The sequence below is a fragment of the Leptonotus elevatus genome, chromosome 14 (assembly GCF_054856555.1).
Source record: "Leptonotus elevatus isolate MCC_2025b chromosome 14, RoL_Lele_1.0, whole genome shotgun sequence".
NCBI lineage: Eukaryota > Metazoa > Chordata > Actinopteri > Syngnathiformes > Syngnathidae > Leptonotus > Leptonotus elevatus.
In genome coordinates, this window is record NC_141252.1 from 22,017,178 (window position 1) to 22,045,005 (window position 27,828).

The following is a 27,828-nucleotide window of genomic DNA, read 5'->3' on the forward strand; positions in this document are numbered from 1 at the left end:
AGTCTTGTCCCTCAAAAAGAGGTCTGAACTTGTGGAGACCACCAAAATATCCCCACAAGATCAAGTTGGTCCCCACAATGGTACTTAAAAAACGCACGTGTATGGGCCCCATAATTTAGTAAAGACTAACACACATACACCCTTATCTTTGGTATTTTTTTTAAAATGAAGAACAATTTGGTGAACAAATCTTTTGAACAAATCTATTAAATGAACTGGTTCAGTACACTTAAAAAAACTGTCATGCCCATCAATACTGGCTTGTTACATTAAACGCAGATCTGAAAACATGTCAGCTGAATTAATGCATTTCCTCTGACAAACACAAGATGTTATCCACTGCATCTTCCATTCTATCTTAGATCCTCCTGGGCAGTTGAAATTGACCATGATCATTCTTGACTTGTTGGGGGAACAACAGCGCTTATCAGCACAGATACTACAGTATGTGGGGTTAAACCTCTTGGTACTTGTACAGCCTGAGAGCACAAACTTTTCTCTCTGTTTTGACCGGAACTGAGGTTGGCATAATTTCCCTTTTGGCACCTAGGAGTGACAATTGAAAGTCAGTTTATTTATATTGATTTAAAGTATACAGTATTAACATGTCAATTTTTGGCGTATGTTTTTATAACCACCTGAATGCTGTTGATCACATTCTTTTTACATGGGCGGAGTAGACACAGACGCATGTCCTTCCTCATCTCACATTTGTCGTTGTCATTGTTCACTCGCACAGAGATGCCCAGGCCACAGGACTTGGAACAGGGGCTCCAGAACGTAGTTTGGATCAGACAGTTCTTTTTCCAGGCCAAATGAGGATCTCTGTAAGCTTCAGTAATAATTAGAAAGATTTTACAGATACACGATATGTTTTTTTTTAGGGCCGATACCGATTATTAGTAGTCAAGGATGTTGCTAACCCATACTTGGAGCCGATTACCTATTTTTACTAAAATAAAAAATATTGGCATCAAATTTAAAAAACAAACTCCACCGATTTTTAAGCATATGTTTATTGAACAATTTTTAGAGTTCGTAAAATATTGGAGTTAAAAAACAATAACTAGTCAATAGACATCTTTGTTTTAAAAATCTAACAAAAAGCTCTGGGATCTCCCAGAGGCAGTAGCATGTCTTCAAAAGTTAAATTAAAAACTTCAGTAAATACCGGTAGCTCCATATTGTTTATTAAAATTTCAAAAGTATTAAAATTTCATTCATCTTAGTTTTAATTTCAAACAAAAACAGTAAGTGCAGAGAGTTCCCTGGGTCCGCAGCATCTCTGAAATTTTGAATAATTAGTTCCCTGAAGTTTTTTTGTTGTCATTAACAGTTTTTTAAATTAATCTATTATCGGCCGTATGATTCTTCAAAATGGCTGATGTCGATATTCGTCAAAATGCTGAATATCGACACAGATAATCGGTCTATCCCTCATAGATATACACAATCGCAACAGAAGATGGAACAGATACAGTAGACAATTAGAGCAGCTATGAACATCAACAACAAAAATGTTTTCTATTGGATGCACGCAGATGTGAGAGATAGAGAGAGAGATGTTAAAGATGATCTGGTAGGTGGTAAGCAGCTTGGCCAGAATGGTTGACCTTTCCTATTGGATACTCATTTTTATTTTATATAATAAAAAAAAAAAAGACTATAGTAAGCTACAGCGCCTTGCAAAAGTATTCATATCCCTCGAGTTTTTCAACATTTTGGCACGGTACGACCACAAGCAAAAATATATTTCATTGAAATTTTATGCGAAAGTTAAACACAAAGAAGCACACAATCATGAAGTGAAACAAAGCGAATATCTTATTTTTGTTTTTTGTTTTGTTGTGCAAAAGTATTCACCCCCCCCTGAATTAAAACTTTGTCAAACCCCCTTTCGCTGCAATTACAGCTTCAAGTCTTTTGGGGTATGTCTATAAGTTTTGCACATCGGCAGGCCGAAATGTTTGCCCATTCCTCCAGCCCAGGAGCTCCGAATCGACTATAGCGGGGCAAATGCTGGTTTGTATCCAGCCAGAAGAATAAGGAAAGCAGCTTGGTAAGGTCGTACGGCGCTCACTCGCTGTGGCCGCTTAGAGAGCGTCAACTGTCGCCTTAGCAAACTGCACAACAATGCCCGGAGGTTGTCCTGTCGAAAAGCTGGATTTGTTAAAGTCCTGCTTTTGCCCGCACACAATGCCAGTGAGGTCCGGAAAACGTATGTGTGTGGGTGGACTGAAAAAAATTGGACCACCGTACCGTTAGAGGCAAGTGTGAGGATCCCAAAAACGCGGACACACAAATCAAGTTTGACAAGATTTATTACAAAGCACACAACAAAAATAAGTACAATTCAAAGCACTTGCAAAAGCAAGGAAAACGCAGACTAACAAAAGATGCATGGAAAAAAAAAATATGCGGAAGTAAATTAAACAAAAAGAGCTTGCACAAAACAAGAGCAAGAACAAGCATACAAAACCGAGACACTTAGAAAATCAAACATGCAATAAGAACTAGGCTATGCAAGGTCAAGGACGGGATCAAGATACATGTGCGAGAGGTCGAGACTAGGTTGGGCATAGGGAAAGAGCAAATGGAATAGTCTGATGCCGGACTGAGTGTCAAGCTGCCCTTAAGTAGCCCGCTGATTAGCTCAACAGGGAACAGGTGCGTGGGTTGCCATGGTTACCCTCAGCTGTCAACCTAGTTCTGCAACAAAAAGCACACTAGTCAGGTTTCCATCCAAATGTTTCGAAAGTTTTAAGCGAATTCTGTGAAAATGCGCAAAACGGACATGCGACCTATGCCCGTTTCTATATAGTATATAATAGTGAGAGGAGATTGCTCCGCAAGATGACTTACCTGAGCTGTTGATAGAGGAATTGAGTGACGTAACCAAAGGTCTTTGACCCAGTATTTCATCCATCATGTCAAAGTATTTAAAGCTGGCACCAGCTTTTCCTCCTTCACCGCTCTGGTAGCCATCCGACGCTTCTCAGCCATGTACCTTTGTTTGAGACTTTTCCACTTGCTTCTGAGTATTGTCCACAGCTTGTCAAAACCTTTCACTATCTGGTTTTGTAACTGTTGATAGACAGTATCGTTTCTTTGCTGTTTTCTGTCTGAAATTGCATTAATGTTTTTTTCTTTCATTAATTCTAAAATTAATTATGTTTCTTCATCTCCCCAAACATATCTTACTTTATCATCCGCCATTTTTTGTGTGACTACAAACATACGTGTGACGTAGTATCCGGTGAAAACGTGCGACGTATATTTGGTCTTGTAGACGTTTTTTCGCACGAGCTGTTTCTATAGCAAAAATGCACATTTTCCTTTATTCGACATCCACCCCCTCCATGCGTAAAAACTTTTTTAGGAAATTTTGGGCCTTTTTTCGAATTTCTGCCGTTTCCATTCAGTTTCTTTTTCGCAATTCTTAAAAATAGGTGGATGAAAACCCTACTACTGAGAGCGAGCCTGCACGCTCAGAACATAACACAGTGGCGAGCAGTCAATAAGCTATTAATGCGGTGCATGCCCAAGCCCTTCAATAAAATCATTGAAAATATTTAACTGTCAGTGTCCTCTATTATACAATACCTTAGTTCTACTGCTTTGGTTTTTAATTTCTGTGTAACTTGTCCTGTTATCCTCGCGGAGAGGCGGAAAGCCGACAGCTTGTTCTGCGTATGCGCAATGAGAAATCAAGTTGTGTTAGTTCTGAGAGGTTGTCTCTGCCCGTGCGCCTTTTGAATGGCAAAAAAGCTGTCAGTAAAGCAGCATTGACAACGCGCATGCAAATGATGATAACAGTAAGTGGTTGCGAAGGGGGCCAGCAAAGGCCGGATTTTTACCCGGGATGGGAACCATTGCTGGCTGGTTAAATTTTTGAAAATCCTGTGTCCTGGGAGGTCTTTGGGCGGCCGTATCTCCAAACCCCTACGTCCTACCGGGGACAAACGGGCATCCCCGGATTTGTTTCGACAAGACCTTTCCAATTGGTGTATGGCGTCCACGGCCTTGCGTTCCGGAGAGGCAAATGCCAGATTTCATGCCCGAGGAGGCTCCAGCGTTCTTGGCCATGCCCAGGAATGCTCTAGCGAGAATATCATTTCAAGTGCTCATCCTACTGAAGTAGCCTAATCATCACGAAAACAGGGAATAATTTCGTCCTTCAATTTCAAGAAAGGAGGTACGAGAAACACAAATGGGTAGCTGGCTGTCCACAGGTTAGCAAACTTTATTGTTGGTTGAAACCTCTTGCGGCTCTGCTCCAATGTTATTTTTTCCTCTGGCTTCGTGGGCACGATGCAGTTCCGAATATAATTTCCAAAGTATTGGCAAATTTGTGAGCATGTGATTTTGTCATTTCACTCACCACGGAACTGGTTACATTACAGTGTGTGCGCATCAACCTGCGTCAGTCCTGAATATTTCCGCTAAATTGTATACCTACACAGCGGTATAAAATAAGAATTAAATTATATTTAATATTAAAATTCATAATAAAAGTACCCCCAAATGTTACAGCATATGTGTCACTATAAAGCATGCCCACTCTAAAAGGTCACCACTCGCCACTGTAATGGCGCTTTTCCACCGGACCGGTTCCACATCAAAGCAGCATTTTATTATCCCGGATGTTTGCGTCGCCATGAGACTTTTTCGAGGCCGAGCAGTTTAAACAGAACTGCTGTTTAGAACCATCTCGGAGGTGGTTCTGCAGCGCCGGTCGTCTGGGGCCGAGCGGGGCCGTGTCGTCATCTGAACGCAGCAAGCAATGCCGTAGTACACGCCCATTTCTTGGTGTTTGCGAGAGAGGCAGAGGCGCCCGTCAGACTTCACCAAAGTCAGAAAAATACAGTATTTATAATAAATATAATAATGTTTTACAACAATGCTGAACTATATTTACAATTTACATGGTACTTGTGGATGGATTTGTAATGATTGTGGTTTTTAAAAAAAAATCGCGAGTGCACACCGCTCGCCTAGTCGTGTGTTTTAATTCACTTGGAAGAGAGCTCGAGCCACAGTTAAATGAATGAGGCTGAGTCCTCCATTCAGAAATAGCGCAGGCAGCGAGCTTTGTGTTTGTGAAATCAAGATTGCAATATTTCATCCATGGTGGTCCGTATGAAATTGCATTGTTTCAAAATATACTTATCTATATCAAAGACAAATATATACCACATTATGGCTTTTGTTATAGCACAAAATTCTATGAGGAACTAGTTTACAATGAAAATAAAATACACAATATAAAAAAAGGCTATGGCTTTTCACATGTATTTGTCAATTATACAAATAAGTTTAATAGCATCCCTATTTTTCATTAGTAAGGCTCTTCGAAAAAGGAAACAAACTCGTGAAAATAGCAGAAATTTGGTTTCACCTTCAAGAGTTTACATTTGTGTAAAAACACTTTTTTTCCCAGGATAAGAATAGCGTTAACCAGATAGTCATCAATTATATCTCTCAAAATAACACCATAAGATACATCTTCTTGACAAAATTCTCTTAATTGGAAAACCTTCGGATGAAGCCAGTCATGTATATCAATCCACAATGTCTGTGACCACATACAGTCAAAAAACAAATGTACAGTCGTTTCTACTTCATCACAAAAAAATTAATGTACTTGTTTCAATACCAAATCGCAAGTCATTAGATGGATAAATCCCACTCTTAACTTTAAAGTGTACTTCTTTGGCTTTGGGAATTATTGGAAATTTCTAATATTTAGTTCTTAATTGGCAGATAGTGTCTTTAAAAACAATTTTAAAGATAGAATTTCTATAAGACAAAAGTGAATATGCAATATTGTTAAATAATGTTCTCAATACCTTGTTTGGAATTTTGGTTTCCTTAAAATTATAATTCCCAACCCCAAAAATTTGAAGATCGGGATTGTTGGCGCAGGGCCACTAGAAAATTCATCGGATCAAACCCATAAAAGACTTAGGGATGGTGTTAATTAGTGAGTAAAACATTTTGCGACAATCACATAGCTTATATTTGCAACGAAAAATGTTATAAGACAGAAAATCTCCCTGACTGTCAACCAAATGCAACACTGACCAAATGCCCTTTATCAGCCAGACCTCGTTAAACAGCGACTTGTATTTAATTGTGATGTATCTTTTCCAAAGATGTGTATTGTGTAGGGTGAAGTTATGATTGTATAGAAGTTTCCAATATAAAAGGACCTGTTGGTTAAACTGTGATAATCAGAGGTTGAAGTGGGAATAAGTATAAGTGTCTACTTAAATACTGGTGCCAATTGATCGCTGTTTTTGGACATTATTAGCGATATATATATGTACAATGACTTTGAACATAGAATTATGTCCGCTCCCTGCTGTGTCGTGAAGTCAATCGGATGAAAACTGTTGGCACAGGGGTAAAAAGTATTACCACAGTGAATGTGCAAAAATGGGCCAAAAGTGGACATTCAAAAATGCATAGCTCACTTCCAGTACATTTTAGGATATGGCTTCCATTGACTTTTTTGTGCGTCTGAGGGTGCTACATGTGCCAAACAATTTTCTTAGCCATGGGTCAAATGTGCTGGGATTGGTGTATATTTTTCAACGCAAGGGAGCACTATAGAGCCTCGATGTTATGGCAACTTCATAATATAAAAATTTTCACCGGTCCCAAAGAGTGTGCAAAGTTTGATGAGTTTTTGTAAATGTTTAGGTCCCCAAAAACGCGATCGTTAACGGAGAATAAAGAAGACAGCGGGCAGCTATAAAGGGCCCTCGCACTTTAGGGTACTTGCACGTTGGAGTGCTGGCACGTTTGGGTAGTGGCACATTCGAAGCAGAAATGATTTGAAAATAGCATAATAAACCTTTACATATTATGGATTGTTTTTTTTTGCCAGGTGTGATGAGTGTGCAAAGCTCAATGAGTTTTGCTCAATGTTAAGACCCTCAAAAATCCGCCTCGGTTTTGTTTTTTGGCAATGAGTTGCCCCGATTTTAAAGTACATATATACACATTATCGTTAGTTTTACTTATAGCACAATATTGCTTTTATTGTCCACAGAGGACATAATAAATGAATACATAAATGAAAAGTACATATGTTTGGATAGGTCTGATGCCACTAAAAATTTAAAGTGGTCGAAAGTAAACAATATTCATAAATAACTTAGGTACTTACAAAAGTACCACATTTTTGTACAAATATGAAAGTACCTTATGTGTCGTCATTTTTTTTGTCGACCCAAGGGCTAGGTGGCGCTATATCTATAACTGAATATTGTCATAGAGAAACCTTCAGGTCGTGACTATAAACATACAAGTGAAGTTTGGGAGTTTTTGGAGCATGTACCGAGGAGTTATTACGTATTTCGTCTTTCATGGAAAATCAAATATGAAACAAAAAATATGATGCCCCGCCACTGTCATATAGTATTTTGAAAATTCAAGATTTGTTCCCCTTTTGTTGACCTAGTTCTTGACATGGTCCAGTCCAAGTTTGAAGTCAATCAGATCAAACGTGTAGGAGAAATGGGCAACAGAATGCCCCCTGTAAATGTGCAAAAATCAAACAAACGGACATTAAAACATTTGTAACTCATTTCCTGTTCAATTTAGCATATGGGTCCAAGAGTCTTTTTTGTAGATCTTGCTTAAATGTACAACCGGGGCTGCTTCTTTACAAATTTCTAGGGGGCGCTAGTGAGTAATTTTTGTAAAAATCGCACAGTACATGATCAAATATTACTTATTTTACCAGCCAGATGTGTCTGCCAAGTTTCATGAGTTCCTGTGCACCTTTTTTGTGTGTCTCGGGGCGCTTCACGTGCCTGCCAATTTTTGTAGCCCTCTGTCAAACGTGCCGGGATTGGTGCATATTTTTCCACGCTTGGGGGCGCTATATGTTGTTATGTTATGGCAACTTCATAATATCAAATTTTTTGCAGAGTCTGAGGAGTGTGCAAAGTTTGGTGAGTTTTCGTAAATATTTAGGTCCCCAAAAATGAGAATGTTTACCAAGAAGAGGAAGAAGAAGAATACGAACGCAAAACAAGAGGGACTTCACAGCGGTAGCTGCTCGGGCCCTAACTAGAGCTGCAAGCAGCTATAAAGGGCCCGAGCAGCCCGGGCCACTTTGGGGTACTTGCAGCTTGGGGTAATGGCACGTTGGGGTAGTGGCACATTGGAAGGAGAATTTCGTTGAAAATGGCATAATAAACCTTTTCATATGGAATTTTCTTTTGCCAGGTTGTGAGGAGTGTGTAAAGCTTTTTGGTCAATGATAAGACCTTCAAAAATCAGCATCCTATTTTATTTTTTGGCAATGAGTTTCCCCCATTGGCATTGTCTTAAAAGTATATATATGTATATATATACATACACAATATTGCTTTTATTGCCCATAGAGGGCATCATAAATAAATAAATAAAAGTACAAATGTATGGATTGTTCTGATGTCACTGAACATTTTGAGTGGTGGAAAGTAAAAAATATATATTCATAAATGACAGTTATCACACTTACAAAGAACATCCAAATTTAGGACAAAATACCTTAGGTGTTGTAAAAAATTGACCCAAGGGCTAGGTGGCGCTATATTTATAAATGACTATTGTCATAGAGAAACCTTCAGGTCGTGACTATAAACATACAAGTGAAGTTTGGGAATTTTTGGAGCATGTGCAAGATTTTTTCCCCAGTTGTTGTCCCAGGTCTTGAGATGATACATGCCAAGTTAGAAGTAAATCAGATGAAAGCTGTTGGCAAATGGGCAAAAAGAATGACCACAGTCAGTTCATGGACTCTGTTACTACGGCAACTGACACATCGGTCAGTCACCGTAGTAACAGAGTCCATGAACCTAATGTATGACCCCTGTGAATGTGCAAAAATGGGCCAAAATTGGAAATTCAAAAATTCATAGCTCACTTCCTGTATATTTTAAGATATGGCTTCCACTGACTTTTTTTGTGTGTCTCGGGGCGCTTCATGTGCCTGCCAATTTTTGTAGCCCTCGGTCAAACGTTCCGGGATTGGTGCATATTTTTCCATGCTAGGGGGCGCTATATGTTATGTTGTTTTGGCAACTTCATAATATAAAATTTGCAAAGTGTGCAAAGTTCGGTGAGTTTTCGTTCATGTCTAGGGAGTCAACCGTGATCGTTTGCGGAGACCTCGCAGCGGTAGCTGCTCGGGCCCTAATAATTCTTACAATAACAAGAGGGACCTCGCAGCGGTCACTGCTCGGGCCCTAATAATGATTCGAACAAAAAACAATAGGGACCTCGCAGCATTCGCTGCTCGGGCCCTAATAATTCGACCGAAAAACAATAGGGGCCTTGCAGCGGTTACTACTGGGGCCCTAATAAGAAGAGAGTCTGGTGCAGCTGGCTTACAATCTTCCACACCCCGCCCTTTAGAACAGATTGATTTGTCCTCATCTGCCCACACTCCAAACACCGACTATCTAGCACCTCTGCACTGTTCATCGCCCCCGTACGACGCCTGCCAAACACCACCACCACTATCAGATTCACTACCAGACTCACTCCCGCAGTGTACACCTCGCCCGGACGGCCCGACGACTGACTCCCTACCGGATCTCATCAATAAGATGAACCATCTTGTCAATATCTCCAAACATCTATCTAAAAGACTCTCCAACCGGCTAACTACTGATCCCGGGAGTTTGCCGATGTTTCCCCCAAGAGTCCACAATCAGCTATCTACCAATCGTCTGACTCCACCAAGCCCCAGCAAACAGCCATACTTGCCGACTTCCATCTTTGTCTATGGAGAATCTCAACTACAGTTCGGACTGATATGCTTTGGGTTCAGACTACGTATGCACTATAAACATTGTGTGTCCCCAGAATAAGTCAGGACCCAATAAACCTAAGGAAGATTGTAGCATTCCTGTGATTACAAGTGACAGAAAGTTGAAATGAGAAGAAATAAATCTGAAGCAACAAACCTAGTTAGTATAGATTGTCAACCTTTGACTAAACCAGTGTCTCCGATTGCCACTGCGAGACTGGCTCTACTCAATACTAGATGACTAGTTAACAAATCACTGTTGATTCATAACATTATTATAACTTATAATCTGATTGTCTGGCAACCAGTTCAGGGTGTACCCCGCCTACTGCCCGAAGCCAGCTGGGATAGGCTCCAGCGCCCGCCGCGACCATTGTGGGGACAAGCGGTTAAGACAATGGATGGATGGATGGAACTTATGATGTTGACTTATTTCTCCTCAGCGAAACATGGCTAACAGAAGGTTCCTGCAACACTGTTATGAATGAGGCAACACGGATAGATTTTAGTTTCATGAACAAATGTAGTGGCAAAAAAGCTGGGGGGCTCACTATTTCAGTGTTAAGACATTTTATTTAGAGGCTTTAATTCATTTGAATCTCTCAGTTTTTTGGTAAAAGGTGATCCAAAGATCATTATTGTAATCATTTATAAACCTCCAAAACAAAAAGACAAATTCATGGAGGAATTTGAAGAAATGCTGTCTGTACCGACTATGACTATCTGGTCATAACTGGAGACTTTAACATTCAAGTTGACAACAACTTGGATAAAAATACCAAATAATTTATACTTTTGGTCTCTCACAACATGTAAAAGGTACAACACACAATCAAGGTCACATTCTTGATCTCGTCATCTCTAAAGTTGTTGACATTTTATCTGTTGAGGTGAAAGATCTGGCTATTTCAGATCATTTCTGTGTGTTCTTTGAAGTACAAACAATTTCAGAAGTTCAGACAACCACTGTCTCTCTTGAAAAAAGGTTTATAAATGAGAACACAATATGTTTATGGAATTAATGGCTGCATCACCAACTGTCAATGTTGATGAACTTCAGGATGAATTCACCTAAAAAATCTCAAATGTTCTGGATGCTGTTGGTCCTATTAAAACAAAGACGATTTCATCCCGACCTAAAACACCTTGGAGGTGTGTGCTACTGACATAATGACTTTGAAATCAAACTGCAGAAAAGCAGAGCAAAAGTGGAGAAAAACTAAACTCCAAGTTATTTTTGATCTGTACAGACAATGTCTTTGCAATTTTCACGTAATAGCAAGACAACAAAATTTTCTGAAATCATTAGTTAGAACCTCAGCAATACACGCACCCTCTTTGCTGTGGTCGACAAACTCACAAATCCCCCAAATTGAACAACGCTAGAACTCTTCTCAACAGATAAACGCAATGAATTTGCCTGCTACTTTAGTGAAAAAGCCATCAGGTCAAACATTGTCACAAACCAGCACAATGACAAAATGATGCAGCACTTAAAATCACTACCATGACAGAATATGACTGTGGATCAAAATACTATAACGGACTTGGTTCAGCAGTTGAAACTTTCCACAAGCTGTCTTGACTCAATACCTTCTGGCTTTTTGAAAACTATTGTGAAATCTGTTCAAATCGACGTACAGCAAATAATCAACTGCTCACTTCAATCAGACGAGCTTCCTAAATCTCTGAAAGTAGCTGCCATCCAGCCCATCCTAAAAAAAGAGAATGCTGGATGTCTCCCTACTGAAATTATAGACCTATCTCAAACCTTCCCTTCTTACCCAAAATTGTTGAAAAAGTGTTTTTTAATCAACTCAGCCAATTTCTTGAGCTCAAACAGAATTTTTTATACATTCCAGTCACGTTTCCGACCTCATCACAGTACAGAAACAGCTCTGATTAAAGTACTAAATGACATAAGATTGAGCACTGACGCAGGGAAGGTATCAGTGCTCATTTTATTGGACCTTCAGTGCAGAATTTGATAGATTGATCATAATATACTGTTGGACAGGCTGGGAACTTGGGTGGGGTTAAATGGAACAGTCCTATAATGGTTCAGGTCCTACTTGGAGGAAAGGAGTTACTTTGTGACCATTGGACATTTTGAATCTGCTCAAATGGCCATGACATGTGGGGTCCTTCAAGGGTCAATTTTTGGACCCTTGTTGTTCAGTCTGTACATGTTACCTTTGGGTCAAATGCTTCAGAACACCAATGTAGACTATCATATTTATGCAGATGACGCACAACTGTATTTATCAATGTCCCCAAAATGACAGTAGTTCAATAAACTTATTTTGCCACTCACTAAAGCAAATTAACAACAGGATGAACCAAAACTTCCTTCAGCTAAATTAAAACAAAATGGAGGTCAGTGTTTTTGGCAGTAAAGAAACGAGGATTGCTGTTAGAAAACACCTTGAGTCACTGTCTTTAGAAAGCAAAGATCAAGTTCGAAATCCTGGGGTGCTAATAAACTCAGACCTGACTTTCAGCAATTATATCAAGCTCATTCAGAACGCTGCAGCTCGAGTTCTGACCAAAACAAAGAGATCAGAACATATCACTCCAGTCCTTAAGGCTTTACACACTGGCTCCCAAGTCAGCTGTAGAATAGATTTTAAAATTCTGGTCTATAAATCCCTGAATGGTTTGGGTCCTGAATATATTCAAGAAATGCTGATTGAATACAAACCCAGCAGGGCTCTGAGATCTACACACTTGGGCCACCTAGTGGGACCCAGAGGTCAGAGTAAACATGGTGAAGTTTTTTTGTTTTGTTTTTTGCGAAGGGACGTAATTTTTTTAAACGAGTTGATGTACTTCCGGGTCAACTTCGGTGTGACCAAAAGCGATGAGGAATGAGTGTCTACAGCAGTGGGAAAGCTTAATTGAATCTTATTTCGAAAAGATACTGCCGTAGATATCTATGCTATGGTGCCGCCGCCTCTCACCCGCAATTCGAGGCTACTGACCCGGAAGTACATAGACGTGTCCACTCGTAAAAAAAACGTTGTGTTGTCTCGCATTTATTGCGAGATAACGCAAAGTTTTAGCGAGGGGACGCAAATGCTGCAAGGGAATGCTATTTTTTTTTTTTTGCAAGGACATGCAAAGAACGCCTTTAATAAGAATAAGAATAAGAATACGATTTTTGATTGATTTTGAAAAAATACATTTATTTGCCGCTCTTATTTACATTATTTTCCTAACACACAGCTCGGCAAGAGCAATTAAATAAATAGATAAAAAAATAAAAAAGCTTTTACATCAAAACATCACTAAAACATAGCGCCTCCTCATTCACGTCGCACAGTGCCCCGTTAACAGTCCACATCTCACAAAACCTATCCAAATCTCCTGCTCTCTTGCAAAAACTAAAATCAATAAAGAGTCTGGACTTTATCAACTTTTTACACAGAACCGTGGGATCAACTTCTGCCCCATCGTCAACTTTCCTTTTTCGGGACAACCACACACCCATCTTGGCCTGGCTCAAAACAAAGTTTAAAACCCGGCTTTCCCTCTTGATCTGGCCCTTGTGGTTGAAACCATAAATAAAAGAGTGCTTGTGAAAAGCTACTTTACATTGAGTAAAAACCCTATCAACCAAATCAAAAACAGATCGCAAACGCTCGCACTGATAGAAACAGTGAAATACTGTTTCCCTGTGTCCACAGAAGGGGCAGGTATCCGCAACGGCTGGATTTATCGCGGATATATAGGAGTTCATGGCCACGATGCCGTGGAGGATCCGCCACTGAACATCGCCATGTTTCTTGACCACTGGGGCCTTGTATAAGGTGCCCCAAACTGGCTTCAGTTTATCGTCTATAACTCTCCTCCATGGAGTGTCCAAGCGTCCGTTAAGTTTATTTTTGTGTAAGGTCTTGACCATTATTCGGTAAAATTGTTTTCCGGGCGCGGCTCCCAAAGAAACTGCTGGAATGTTCTCCAGCAGGGGACCGCCGCAGTCACCCAAGTCTGGGAGCAGGCCGATGTGGGGGAAGCCGTCCTCCGGGTTTGGAGTTAGGGAACCACTACCATACAGACTGAGGAGGGAGCGCTCATGTCCAGCCAGTCTTCTTTTCCAGTGGTTCAGCAGCTGGTTGACGACCCTCAAGGAATGTAGCCCCAGAATGGAGGCCAGCGGCGCGGGGTCCTCGAGACTGGGACCGGTCAGCTCCACCACTCTGCCAAGCGTTGCGACCCCTGCAGCTTGAAGGGTCTTGGACAGAGTCGCTCCCCCCCAGCTAGGGTAGTCCAGTAGGGTTCCCTGTAGGACAGGTTCTTGCATGAGCCAGTACAGTGAGTCGGCCTGCTCCGCCCGCTGTTTCTTCAGGAAGTTCCAGACTTTGAAAGCACTCCGATAAAAACAAGGCAGAGAAGCTGTGCTCATGCGAGACAAGTCCATTAAAAACAAACTAAAATCCAGCCCACATAAACCTAAACGCTGCAGGGTGCATCGGGCTAATGGTCTCCACAGAACATCCTTGGGGCCAGTCAGGAGCCTTTGTATAAACTGGAGTCTAAAAACAGCGCCCCTGCTGGCCAAATGCACCAAGCCCTGCCCCCCCTCTTCTTTAGGGAGGAAAAGGATGCTCTGTGGAACCCAGTGCCTCCTGCCCCCCCAAAAGAAATCAATTAAAATACGCTGCAACTCTTCCAAGAGAGAGGCTGGAGGGTCCAAGACCATTAGTTTGTGCCACAAGGAAGACGAAACTAAGTTGTTGACGATGAGTGTTCTGCCCCTGTAAGACATTTTTGGCAGCAACCATTTCCACCGTTTTAACCTCCCCCTCACCATCTCCAACACATTATCCTAGTTTTTCTTTTTGTAGGTCTCATCCCCCAAAAAGATGCCCAGATATTTAAAACCCCCAATTTTCCATTCCAGTTCGCCCGGCAATTTGAGCTTGTCCTTCAGCCCCTCTCCCACCATGAGAGCCTCACTCTTCCCCCAGTTCACTCGCGAAGATGAAATAAAACCAAACTCTGTCACAACTTTTCTTAAAGTATCAATGTCCTCTTATGACTTAGTTAAAACCACTACATCATCGGCATAGGCAGACAGTTTAAAAGACATACAACACTGGGGGATGTACACACCGTTTAAAGTTTCCCTTAACTTGTGGAGCAGAGGCTCTATGGACAGAGAATAAAGCATCCCAGAGAGAGAGCAGTCCTGCCTCACCCCTCTCCGGACGTCGAAGGGGGCACTCAGACCACCATTTATTTTAAGAACACTCTCAATTTCACAATAAAACACCCGGATCATGGCTATAAAGTCAGGGCTGAAACCAAAGGCACCCATGGTTTGCCACAGGTACTGGTGTTCAACCCTGTCAAAAGCCTTTTCCTGGTCTATGGAAATGAGACCAGTCCCAATAGCCAAGGAATTGCAGAGTTCCAAATAGTCCCGAATTAGATTTACATTGTCGCTAATGAGCCTGCCCGGCACGCAATAGGTCTGATCAGGGTGGATGATGGACGACATCACCCCTCGCAGCCTAAGGGCCAGCGCTTTGGACAAGATCTTGTAATCAGAGCACAGCAAGGACACAGGCCTCCAGTTCTTAATGTCCTGCAGGTCTCCCTTCTTTGGTAGCAGGGTGATGATGGCCCTCCTGCAGCTCAACGGGAGTTTCCCATTTTTGATGCTGTCATTCATCACGGCAAGCAAGTCTGGTCCGACAATCGGCCAGAAGGACTTGTAAAAATCCACCGAAAGGCCGTCAATGCCAGGAGCCTTGCCACACTGCAGGCTCCCCAGGGCAGCTTCCAGCTCCTCGAGCTTCACCGGTGCCGCCAACTGGGGGGTTTGCTCCTGGCTCACCTGAGGGAGACCGCTTAAAAATGTAGTGTGTCTCTGGATTACTTGACCACTCATTCCTATAAAGGTCTCTGTAGAAACCGGCAGCATATTTCCTAATCCCAGAAGAATCTGAGACTTCAGAACGGCTACCCGTGCGTAAGCAATGAATGATCTTCCTTTGTCCATTTTTCTTCTCAAGCCCAAAGAAAAACTGAGAGGGGGCATCCATCTGCGAGATGTTCATAAAACGCGACCTGACCAGCGCCCCCTGTGCAGACACCCCGAGCAGGCTGGCCAGCGCCGACTGTTTGGACTTGAGGGAGTCTAAAAGCCCTCTATTTCCAGTAGAAGCAGCTAAAGACTGTAACTCCTCTACCTGTCTCTCCAGACCCCTTACAGTCCGGGTTAACTCACCCGTGGCAAAGCGAGTGAAATTCTGGCACAGTTGTCTGGTCTGAGTTTTTCCGTAATCCCACCATTGCTGGATGGTGGGAAAATTGGGCCTGCTCTCTCTGTGGGATAACCCAAAAAACTTAAAAGCTGTTTTAAAAGCCTGATTATTCAAAAGAGCTGTATTAAAATGCCAATAGGTGCTACGTAAGCGAATGTTCTGAATAAAAACGGAACAAGACACAAGAAAATGATCGCTAAAGCCAACAGGCCGAATCGAGCACCTTTTAAAAATATTTAAAAGGTGACTAAAACAGTAAAAGCGATCAAGTCTGGCGAGGGATAAATAATTCTCATAGCTATGGCTCCATGTGTACTGTCGTGTGTCATGATGAAAAACTCTCCATAGGTCAGACAACTCGTGGTCTTTAATGAGCTGTCTGAGTCTGTGAGACGACCCAGGGTGTGGCTCAGGATGATTCCTGTCCAGAGCGGGATTTTCAGTGCAATTAAAATCACCGCCTAAAAACACGAAATCACCACGACACGCTTTAAGAGCGTCACCTAACTTATCCAAAAACGTGATCCTCTCTGCCCCTCTGGTTGGAGCATAGGCGTTTAAAAATACTAACTTAACATTTTCATAGAAAGCTGTAACTTTTAGTAAAAAACCTGGAATAATTTCTTCTTCCAACTCCACCACTGGCACTGGAACCATGGCTCAGAATTACCTCCCCCTTAAAATCTATTTTCCATTCACAGACATTGTTGTCAGTGCTGTGCGTTTCTTGGAGAAACAACACATTCAGTCCATTCAATTCCATCATCTTAAAAAGAGCAGCTCTTTTGAAATCAGCCCGGGCACCATTCACGTTCAGAGTTCCCATATTAAAATCACACATTAATGGGAAAATAAATAGCGACCCATTAGGACAACACAGCAATGACAAAAAAAACAATAAAAGGAGATTAATCGCCCATTTCATCATTGTGCAATTCATCTTTGGCTTTCGCTATGCTCTTTCTGAGCCGATAAATTTCTTGGTCGGTGAGCACTTCCCCAAGCCTTCGTGAAAGAGGCTTTGCGGACTTAATAAAAAGCCTGAGATCGGGAAAATGCTCGGATACGGCAGTTTGCCGTACCCCTTTTGTATCTTCAAGAAACCTCTTAATCATTTCGACAGAGTAGGGTACATCGTTGTCATCCTGTGTAAAATCACATTCACTTTCAGTCGTTTTTCTATTTTTAACAATACCCTTCACAAGAACATTAAGTTTTCTCTTTTGCGACACTTTCAGTGTGTCATCATCAGACATTGCCTCATCGCCCACATCTGCCATGTTTTCATTCACAAAGACATTTTCACACGGTCGTAGAATGACGGCGTTTGCTCCCCTTTTTTCTTTTATCGATTCCTGTATTACGTCATCGGTTTGTGGCAGTGGCGGGCCACCGCCGGCTCCTGTCGACCCCTCCGCGGCCCCACCCACCACCGGCACCGTATCAACCGAATCCGCCAACCCCGCCGTCACCGGGGCGACCGGAGCCGACGGACCGGCCAACACCGGAGCCTCCGGCGCCGCCGAATCCACCGGCCAAATCTCGACAGTTCTTTAGCGAGCACCTCGTTTTTAATAAACGGCGGAGCTTCGAGATAGTTACCTTTCTTGCAGGGCTCCCGAGGGGGAGAACGGGAGTGAAGGTGTCGCCAATCACAACACCGCTCTCAACCACCTGTCGCACCTTGTTAGTGTCATCAAGGAAAATAACGATCGCTCCATTCATTCGGGACGCAGATTTAATACTACTGTATCCCACCACCTTCCCCACTGCCATCCCTGCCTCCTCCACCGAGCAGCCCACTGCCGGCAACAGCTTAACTGCGTGCCGGCGAGTGAGACGCTCAAACTCGGCAGCGGGCGTTTCCGCCACCGGCATGTTGCCTACCGGCGACGCCGGTCCACCACCGAAAAAAACCCCACCAACACTAACCACTAATTTTTACAAAAAATAACTACAAGATAAAGAAAAAAACTATTACACATAATATCAAAAAAAGATGAAAAAAGTACTAGAAAAAGCACCAAAAATCGCTCAAACTTCCGCACTTCTCCCTCTCTCTATCCCTCCCACTCCTCACAGAAGAAGATTTGATTTGATTTGATTTGATTTGATTTGATTTGATTTGATTTGATTTGATTTGATTTGATTTGATTTGGATTTTGAAAAAAATGACATTTATTTACCGCTCTTATTTACATTCTTTTCATAACACACAGCTCGGCAAGAGCAATTAAATAAATAGATTTTTTTTTAAATGCTTTTACATCAGAACATCAATAAGAGGAGGAAGAAGAGGAGACAAAATAAGAGCCAGTGATGCACAATAAAGATAACATCACCATCATGTGGGACATGCCAGTCAATACTGATAGAACTATAACAGCAAACAGGCATCATCATTAAAGATTCAGTGAATTCCACCTGAAAACTGATTGTTATGACTGTCCCATCCAATAGAAACATTGCACTGAAGGAAATTGAAAAAAAAAATGCAAGTAAAAAGACCTAGAAGTAGAAATATAGAGAATGTGGCATATGAAAACCGTAAAGATCCCTGTGGTTGTTGGTGCGCTTAGTATAGTGAAGAAGGGTATGGTAGAAACCATCAAGAAAGTATCAGAGAGAGCTACTATGACAGAGATTCAAAAGATCTGCATGCTGGGATCTGTGCGAATCCTCTGAAAGGTGCTTAGTATATGAACAGAATAATTGACTTGAGTGACTGACGCCCTAGGTACATGGTTTGCACCCGGCTGATGCACAAAAGGAACACAAGTAAAGACTGTGATAAAAGAGATAATAATTATTATTATTATTTCTACAAAACCAATATGCAGCTCGCACTGGGTGCTGCTCGGGCCCTAATGAGTTCTACAGAAACAATAGGGACCTGACAGCGATCACTGCTCGTGACATAATGATGTATGTCTCTAGCAGTTTTCTCTACATCAGTGGTGTCCAAACTTGGTCCTCGAGGGCCGGAGTCCTGCAGGTTTTTTCTCCAACACACCTGAAGCTCATCAGCAAGCTCTGCATAAGCCTGATATGGGTCCTGTTCATTGGAAACAGGTGCGTTGGAGCAGGAAAAAATCCAAAACCTGCAGTATTCCAGCCCTCGAGGACCGAGTTTGGATACCACTGCTCTGCATGGTTACTCTCCCATACAAATTACCCACCTGACATGTAGACTGTACCCTGTGCATGTTTCTTTGAAATCTTGCTGCTCTGAAGGCCTGCTGGCTGATTTCCTATCAGCGGGCTGGGGCCCAAAAGACCTGCAGGCTTTGGCAAGAATGTGGGAGTACAGCCAATGGCGCCTGCGATACATGTGCATTTGTAAAGGGGACTAGGCTGGAAAGCTTCTCCATTCTCATAGTAGGCTCCATTAAGATCACATCCAACTGCCATCAAGTCTAAAAAAAAATTACAAAAAGACAAATTCAAGGCTATTTTTTTCATATTTTATACGATGCGGTCGAATCTTTTCAGGCAGGGATATTTATAATATTTTCTACACTGTACATTTTATTATTATTATTATTATTAACAGATTAATGCAAATAATGTTTACATATTACATTTTTCCCCAAAGGCTGAATTGGTTTGTCTGTCTACATAACATTAAGTCACAATATTAAACATGAACATTAAGCTTGAACATAAAGTCACAATTCAAGTAGACAATCTTGCTCAGCCATAACATAGTTATTGGACATATTAATGTGACTTTGATCATTCACGCTGCCTTGAAAACGCATTCGCTATCCTCCATGTTGTCATGACATTTGAACCACTAGATACCATTGAAAAGAGATACAATGCTGGCCATAGTAAGTGGGTGTTTTTTAATTTTTTCAGCTCATTCAGGAAAGTAGAGCTGCCCATTGAAAAAAAACAAAAAACGGAGTTGGCCTCATTTAATGTTAATGGTGGTACTCGAGATTTCTTGTATTTAGTGTTGTATGTTTGTCAAAGTTACGTGGTAAACTTGTTTTGTAACGTTACGTACATATGCTACGCTGCCTGTGCTCTTGACAAGATGGCGCAATCTATTGCTTCAGTCTCTCAATAAAAAAAAAAAATCTGTGTTGCGCACTCAGTAGTTCATTTCCTACTGCATGTGCTGTATTCAGCAGCGTTTCCCTGAATATATATATATATATATATATATATATATATATATTTATTCATACACATTCTTCTTTTGTGATCAAAAGCATTGATTTGAATCTTAATTTTGTTTTGTCAATAGCTTTCAAATAAAAAATATAGCAACTTTTGATCAAAATCTTTTTTTTTTTTTTGTGCAATTTCACACTAAAAAAATGATGTATCAATGTCAACTCCATCCATTTTGGGCAAAACCACACCCACTTCCGGTTTAGGCACTGAATACATCCATCCATTCATTTTCTTGTGCGTGTGTGTATATCTGCGTGCGTGTGAGTTTGTGCTCATTAATTTTACCTGAAACCTATTAAAAATCCCCTACCCTTCACCTAAACCGAATACTTCAGAACCCCGATAGTCGTGAAGTTGTCAGGAGACCCGAGGACTGATCAAAGAAAAGAGAGAAAAGTGAAATTCAGCACCGACCAAACACCAACTACTACACACAGGGTTACAAACCAGAATCTTTCACCAACCCCAGAAGCATATAAATTCCAACAAATTAGGGAGACCTTAAGAGACCAAAGGAAAGACTAAGGAAAAGAAGGAAGGATAGATGAAGCAGAGTGAGATCCACAGACATCAGCCTCCACCGATTCAGCGACCAGAGGAAGAAGCAGATTGTGTTTGAATTTCGGTAGATACTGGTGTGGTGGATCTGGCATGCATGAAAAACCTCCACCAAAGAGGGGAGCCGTCGACCCCGGCCAGGACAGGGTAAGCACAACCACCCAGGGCCCCCCAGGCCTTGGCAGCGCAAAGGCACAACCCCCGGGCCCCGCAGGGGCCACTGGCTGGAGAGCAAACCCAGGAGCCCGGCGCGCCCCCCACCCCAACACGGCCGCGCCCCCAGACACTTATTTTCATGCTTTATGGTTATGCACTCCGGTTATGTATTTCTGGACTTAAGTCTTAGAAAAACTTTCCGCTATCTTGGACTGTAGGATACCTTTATCTCCAAACTTGTGTTTGCTAGGTGACCTAACAACAACTGATTTACCACGTTAACAATTTTAATCTACACTTGTAGCCCTTACTATCGCTAAAAAAAATTTTGTTATTAACTGGAAAAATAAACAAACTCTAAATAACTGAATATGGAAAAATATATGCCTCGAATAAAAAACAAATATCAAAATGTATACAAACATGGTATACGTATATAGAATCTTTTAATCTAAATCTGGTTACTTAATTCTGCCTGTTAGCGAGAGCCACCACATCGCGATAACTTATATTGCGGTTTCTGTATTTGGCAATTTGTAACTAATGGTTGTGTTTTTATAGTCAAGAACCCAGTTGCTGCCAGCAGGATCGAGCAGACTACATCAAATGACACCTTACAGTCACCAATTCCTCAAGATCGGGATGCTGTCCAAGCTGGTCCTAGTCGAGGAGGACAAGCGGAGAACACTGGGATTGTGGACCACGTCATCTATCTGCCTCGAGAAAGAAGGAACTCAGGGTATTGGGGTCGACGAGTGGGTTGAGGAGATTCATGCAAGCATGCGCGTTAGGCATGTTGGACCTGCAAACCAGGCTGGGAAGCGCGCGACAAAGTTAAGTACAGAACTGTTGCTGAACGTGACGAAAATGTCAACAATCCAAATTTAAGTGTCTTTCCTTTGGTCTCTTGAGGTCTCTCTAATTTGTTGGAATTGTGAAGTTTCTGGGGTTGTTGAAAGATTCTGGTTGGTAACCCGGTGGGTAGTAGGTGATGTCTGGTCGGTGCTGGATTTCACTTTCCTTTTTTTTCTTTGATCCTTCGTCGGGTCTCCTGACAACCTCACGACTCTAGCTGGATTCTGAAGTTTAGGTGAACGGTAAGGGATTTTTAATAGGTTTTAGGTGAATTAATGAGTACACACTCACACGCACACACACACACACACACACACACACACATGCACATACTCACGCACTTACAAAAAATAGAAAAAGAAAAAGAAAAAAGAGAGAGAGAGCAATGATGATGACATGTTGAATCGGTGAGATTACCAAATGAACAATACTGAGCTCTCTCTAAAAAAAGAAAAAATGTAAATCATGGTTTCAAGTGTACAGTATATTCTTCTTCTCCTTTCGGTTAGGGGTCACATCATCCTACTTGTGCCACCTAAGCCTAATTTTTGCTTCCTCCTCGCGAACACCAACCAGACACATGTATTCCCGCACTACATATGCATCTTTAAGTGTGCAATATAACAGTGCATTATTCATGAAAATTATACTCACACGCACACACTCCAATTTCAAATCTTGGTTGGTCAGCTGAGAAGTCACAGTACATTCCCTTGTGCAGATCACAGATATCCTTCTCGTTGCATGAATCTCCAAATTGCTGCGCACAACTCTCGCAGCAGCCACAACCGTCCAGTACAGAACTCACTCCTGGTGTACACTGAGGTATTTGGCCACATCTACATGGCCAATGACAGAACTGCTGTCTCTTAGCCATAACGAGGTCACTTCCACGACGATCAACCAGATGCTGCCCATTGACCAGAACCCTGCTAAGACACTAAATGAAAAGACAAAATAAATGACACTATTAGTTTCAGGATGCCCACGTTTAGAGTATGTACACTGAAAAAAGTAAACCTGAGCCTTTGTAATAGTAGTATGATCATGTGATGTCATCAGTAACATTAACTCTTTAATGGCTGGACTAAGAAATGCTGATTGATTTTTTTCCCCTAGCATTTCCTGGTTATTAGGGATACAAATAACAAAAAAAAAGTGTCAATTACGGCATTTGTTGTTGCAAAAAGTCATGAGGAATCTTTGTTTGCGAATATTTATCGGCAATTTCAAAATATATTTTCACATCAAGCATGCTCAATTGGCCACAAATAATAAATAGGCAAAGAAAGTTGTCATAAAATATATACATGGTGACCACTGTGTCAGGATTCAAACACCATCTTGTGTCCTTCTTGTGGTAAGCTCCAAAGCATGGATTGCTTGCCTTGATACAGAGGAAGATCTTGCATTTCTCACACTTCCATCTGCTCTGACCCTTTGTACAGTATAGACATCGACCTCTCAAATCACAATGGACTGGCAAATGTCCCGTGTTGTCATAAAAAAAGACTTCCTGCAGTGAACAAGTGACTGCGTTCAGACATCATCTCTCCACTCCCAATCTTGCATTAGATTGAATGGTGGGACAAGCATGTCAATGACTCGATACTCCATCTATCCATCCATCCATCCATCTATTATCTACCGCTTATCTGAGGTTGGGTCGCAGGGGCAGCAGCTTTAGCAGGGAAGTCCAGACTTCCCTCTCCCCAGCCACTTCAACCAACGCCTCTGGCGGGATCCCAAGGCGTTCCCAGGCCAGCCAAGAGACGTAGTCTCTCCAGCGTGTCCTGAGTCGTCCCAGGGGCCTCCCGCTGGTGGGATATGTCTGGAACACCGCTCCAGAAAGGCGTCCAGGAGGTATCCGAACCAGATGCCCGAGCCACCTCAACTGGTTCCCCTCAATACGGGGATGCAGCGGCTCGACTTTGAGTCCCTCCCTGGAGGTTGAGCTTCTCACCCTATCACTAAGGGAGAGCCCGGACACTTTGCGGAGGAAACTCTTTTCGGCCACTTGTAGCCAGGATCTTGTGCTTTTGGTTACGACCCACAGCTCGTGACAATAGGTGAGGTTAGGAACGTAGATCGACCAGTAAATCGAGAGCTTCAACTTGATACTTCATTCACAGGAAAGGGGACCTTTTTTAAAACAATATATTTATTGACAAAAAACACAAAACAATGCAAAACCTATTTTACCAACCCCAACCCCCCCAACACACTCTCTTTATACACTAAACCTCATCGTAAACGTAAAATGAACAAAGACATAGCTTATACGTATACATCAATATAGACATAACCAATGTACAAGTTCTATTTTCATTCGAGTGTTACATTAGGTACCTTATAGAACATACCGATATACATATATACACATGCATACATACACATACATAAAAAAAAGAAAGAAAAGGGATTTTTTTTTTACATATACACTTACATACCGTTACATATATGAAATGTGCCTACATATTGTTGAAAAGATAACCAATATCAGCATTTCGATAAATTGTATAAATGGTTTCCCAATCGTATCATATTCATCTAGTTTATTCTTAAGAAAATATGAGATTCTCTCCACTGCCATGCATTGTCCAATTGATTGGATCCATACTCCAATCGTAGGCGATTGTGATTTTTTCCAGTTAAGGGTTATATTCCTTTTAGCTTGTAATATTGCAAAATCTATAAATTTACGAGCTGGATACCTTGGTAATGTTTTAGGGTATATATGCATTAGCACCATTTTAGCATCCACAGGGATTTTCATAGACAAAATTAAACTAACTATATTGAGTACCTCCTGCCAGAATGTCTTTATTTTATCACATTGCCAACTACAGTGCGCAAATGTTCCTTTAGATTCCCTAACTTTAAAGCAAGTATCAGGTATATTATTATTGTATTTATTAAATTTCACTGGAGTTATATATGTCTGCATTAGCCAGTTATATTGAAGGAGCTTTGAACTAGCGTTCGCTAACAGTCTCTGGGCGTTTTTACAACTTAATCGCTACTCTTCATCAGATATATGCTCATTCAGATGTGTTCTCCATGGCTCAAGTTTACTGTTTGCATTATCGTCCGAACCTGAGACAAGCCAGTTATAAAATGTTGAGATTAAAAGTAATTAACACCTCGAAGAATGAAAACTTCGGAAACTTGGTAGAATTATAGTGTTTTCAAGGAAGATGTTGGTGACACCAAGCTAAACCACAAATGAAGACCCTGGAGTGCAGTTGAAGCGTTTTAATTGTCTTCATAAGTCTGTGTTGAAAACTGTAAATACAAAAATCAAATCAATCGCTACATACACACTGTAACGCCAATACAAAAACACAAAGTGCATAGATTACATTATGATAAGCATTAATATCCATGCTATTAAGTATAAAGTATAATAAAATAAAACCTACGGCATTCCTGCCTGATAATTCTAAGTGGATGTCACTGGATAGCGTTTAGGCTCTGCTCCTGCGTTTCTCTGTTCACGAAAGATGGCGTCACGGAAGCTATTATTTTTTCTTTAAACATAAATAAAATTGTCATTTACCATCTAAACAATTAACAAACCTTCATTAATAACATAGACATATTTTTAACATTATTATTTAAAGCAATGAACTTATTTACATTGAAAAAGCCATGAAAGCAACACAAGAATGTTTCTGCATTGTTAAAATAAAGTTTCTAATTTGTAGGTATTTAAAAAAATGTTTTATCGGAACTCCAAATTTATTGCTGATCTCTTCCAACGGCATTAAGTTTCCCTCTGCAAACAAGTCACCCAATTTACATAGTCCCTTCTCGTTCCATAATTAAAATCCCATATCCATCTTTCCTGGTTTAAATAGTGCGTTTAACCATATAGGGCTAAACTGTGATATATTGTCCTCTAGTTTCATAAGTTATTTTACTTTATACCATGCCTCTTTCATTTTCTAAACTAGAAAAAATTCTGTGGAAATTTTGAATGGGACTGCTGACTCTTGCAAGTTGGAAAGCCGCATGTAGTACTTACTAGCAATAGTAGTAATAGTAGGACTTAAGACGTAGTAGTAAGTAGTAGTAGTACTTGACTTGTAGTAGTAGTAGTACTTGTAGTAGTAGCAATTACTTGAATTAGTAGAAGCAGTAGTACTTGTAGTAGTAGCAAGTCCTTGTATTAGTGGAAGTAGTAGTTGTCATGTTTTGGGTTCTGTTTTCCTTGTGTGTCTCCCTTGGTCTTGTTTAAGTGTGATCCTGCCCTTCCTCGTGTGATCCAATCAGTGCCCTCAGCCACTTGTGTCTTGCCCCAGGTGTGTCTTGTTGTGTCGTTAGTCTGTGTATTTAGTCTGCTGTCTCCCCTCTGTCTGTGTCGGGTCATTGTTGTATTTCTCCCTGTGATGCTGCCCGTTTTTGCCTTGAATTTTCCCCCCATGTCATGCTGCCCGTTTTGCCTTGTTTTCTCCATGTTATGTTTTTCCGTGCAATTTAGATCTCGCCTTTTGTTTTGTAGAAATTAAAATCCCCTTTTTGATTGAGCCTCTGCCTCCTCGCCCTGTCTTCCCGCATTTGGGTCCTCAAGCTTCCCCTCCCTGACAGAATGAACCGACCAGAGAAGGACCCAGCGGAAGCGCTGAAAGCCAAGATGTGGAATCAGGAGGCGCGCCTGTCACGCCATGAGGAGCTCCAGCACGCCATGGCCGCCCAATTGGACCTGCTGTCGTCCTTGATTGAGGGAGTCGGGCGTCGTTGGGCTTCAGCTGGTGGCGCTCGGAGTCACCAGCCCCAACTCCCCGAACCACGTCTGCCGCCGCAGTTCCAAGTCCCCGAACCACGTCTGCCGCCGCAGTTCCAAGTCCCCGAACCACGTCTGCCGCCGCAGTTCCAAGTCCCCGAACCACGTCTGCCGCCGCAGTTCCAAGTCCCCGAACCACGTCTGCCGCCGCAGTTCCAAGTCCCCGAACCACGTCTGCCGCCGCAGTTCCAAGTCCCCGAACCACGTCTGCCGCCGCAGTTCCAAGTCCCCGAACCACATCTGCCGCCGCAGTTCCAAGTCCCCGAACCACGTCTGCCGCCGCAGTTCCAAGTCCCCGAACCACGTCTGCCGCCGCAGTTCCAAGTCCCCGAACCACGTCTGCCGCCTCCACGGCAGCCCCAAGTCCCCGAGCCAGGTCTGCCGCCTCCACGGCAGCCCCAAGACCCCGAGCCAGGTCTGCCGCCTCCACGGCAGCCCCAAGACCCCGTGCCAGGTCTGCCGCCTCCACGGCAGCCCCAAGACCCCGTGCCAGGTCTGCCGCCTCCACGGCAGCCCCAAGACCCCGTGCCAGGTCTGCCGCCTCCACGGCAGCCCCAAGACCCCGTGCCAGGTCTGCCGCCTCCACGGCAGCCCCAAGACCCCGTGCCAGGTCTGCCGCCTCCACGGCAGCCCCAAGACCCCGTGCCAGGTCTGCCGCCTCCACGGCAGCCCCAAGACCCCGTGCCAGGTCTGCCGCCTCCACGGCAGCCCCAAGACCCCGTGCCAGGTCTGCCGCCTCCACGGCAGCCCCAAGACCCCGTGCCAGGTCTGCCGCCTCCACGGCAGCCCCAAGACCCCGTGCCAGGTCTGCCGCCTCCACGGCAGCCCCAAGACCCCGTGCCACGGCAGCCCCAAGACCCCGTGCCACGGCAGCCCCAAGACCCCGTGCCACGGCAGCCCCAAGACCCCGTGCCACGGCAGCCTCAAGACCCCGTGCCACAGCAGCCTCAAGACCCCGGACCAAGGAGGTGCACGTCCCACTGCCATCTTCTCCCTGTCTGGCGGCGCACGTTGTGGTCGCTCTTTGCTCCAGTGTGGCGTCCGGGGCGCCCCCCGGACTGGCCTTGATGGGTGTGCCAGGTTCCCGCCTCCGGGCCCCCCTCCGCCCGCCCTGTTTTTGGACCTTTTTGTGTTAGGGACGTCTGGGAGCCGTCCCTTGAAGGAGGGGTTCTGTCATGTTTTGGGTTCTGTTTTCCTTGTGTGTC

General features: G+C 42.7%; 1 protein-coding gene across 1 annotated transcript in view; it reads right to left on the bottom strand.

Moving 5' to 3' along the window:
- Positions 1-264: 264 nt before the first annotated feature.
- The window catches only part of ccn6 (cellular communication network factor 6), a 51,972-nt gene continuing 24,408 nt past the window's right edge, over positions 265-27,828 (bottom strand). Inside the window, exons 2-5 of the mRNA XM_086095140.1 lie at positions 22,492-22,777; positions 19,263-19,499; positions 639-832; positions 265-546 (exon numbers count right to left, since the gene is read on the bottom strand). Coding sequence (XP_085951266.1) covers positions 265-546; positions 639-832; positions 19,263-19,499; positions 22,492-22,777 — 999 coding nt within the window. The remainder of the gene's footprint in view (positions 547-638; positions 833-19,262; positions 19,500-22,491; positions 22,778-27,828) is intronic.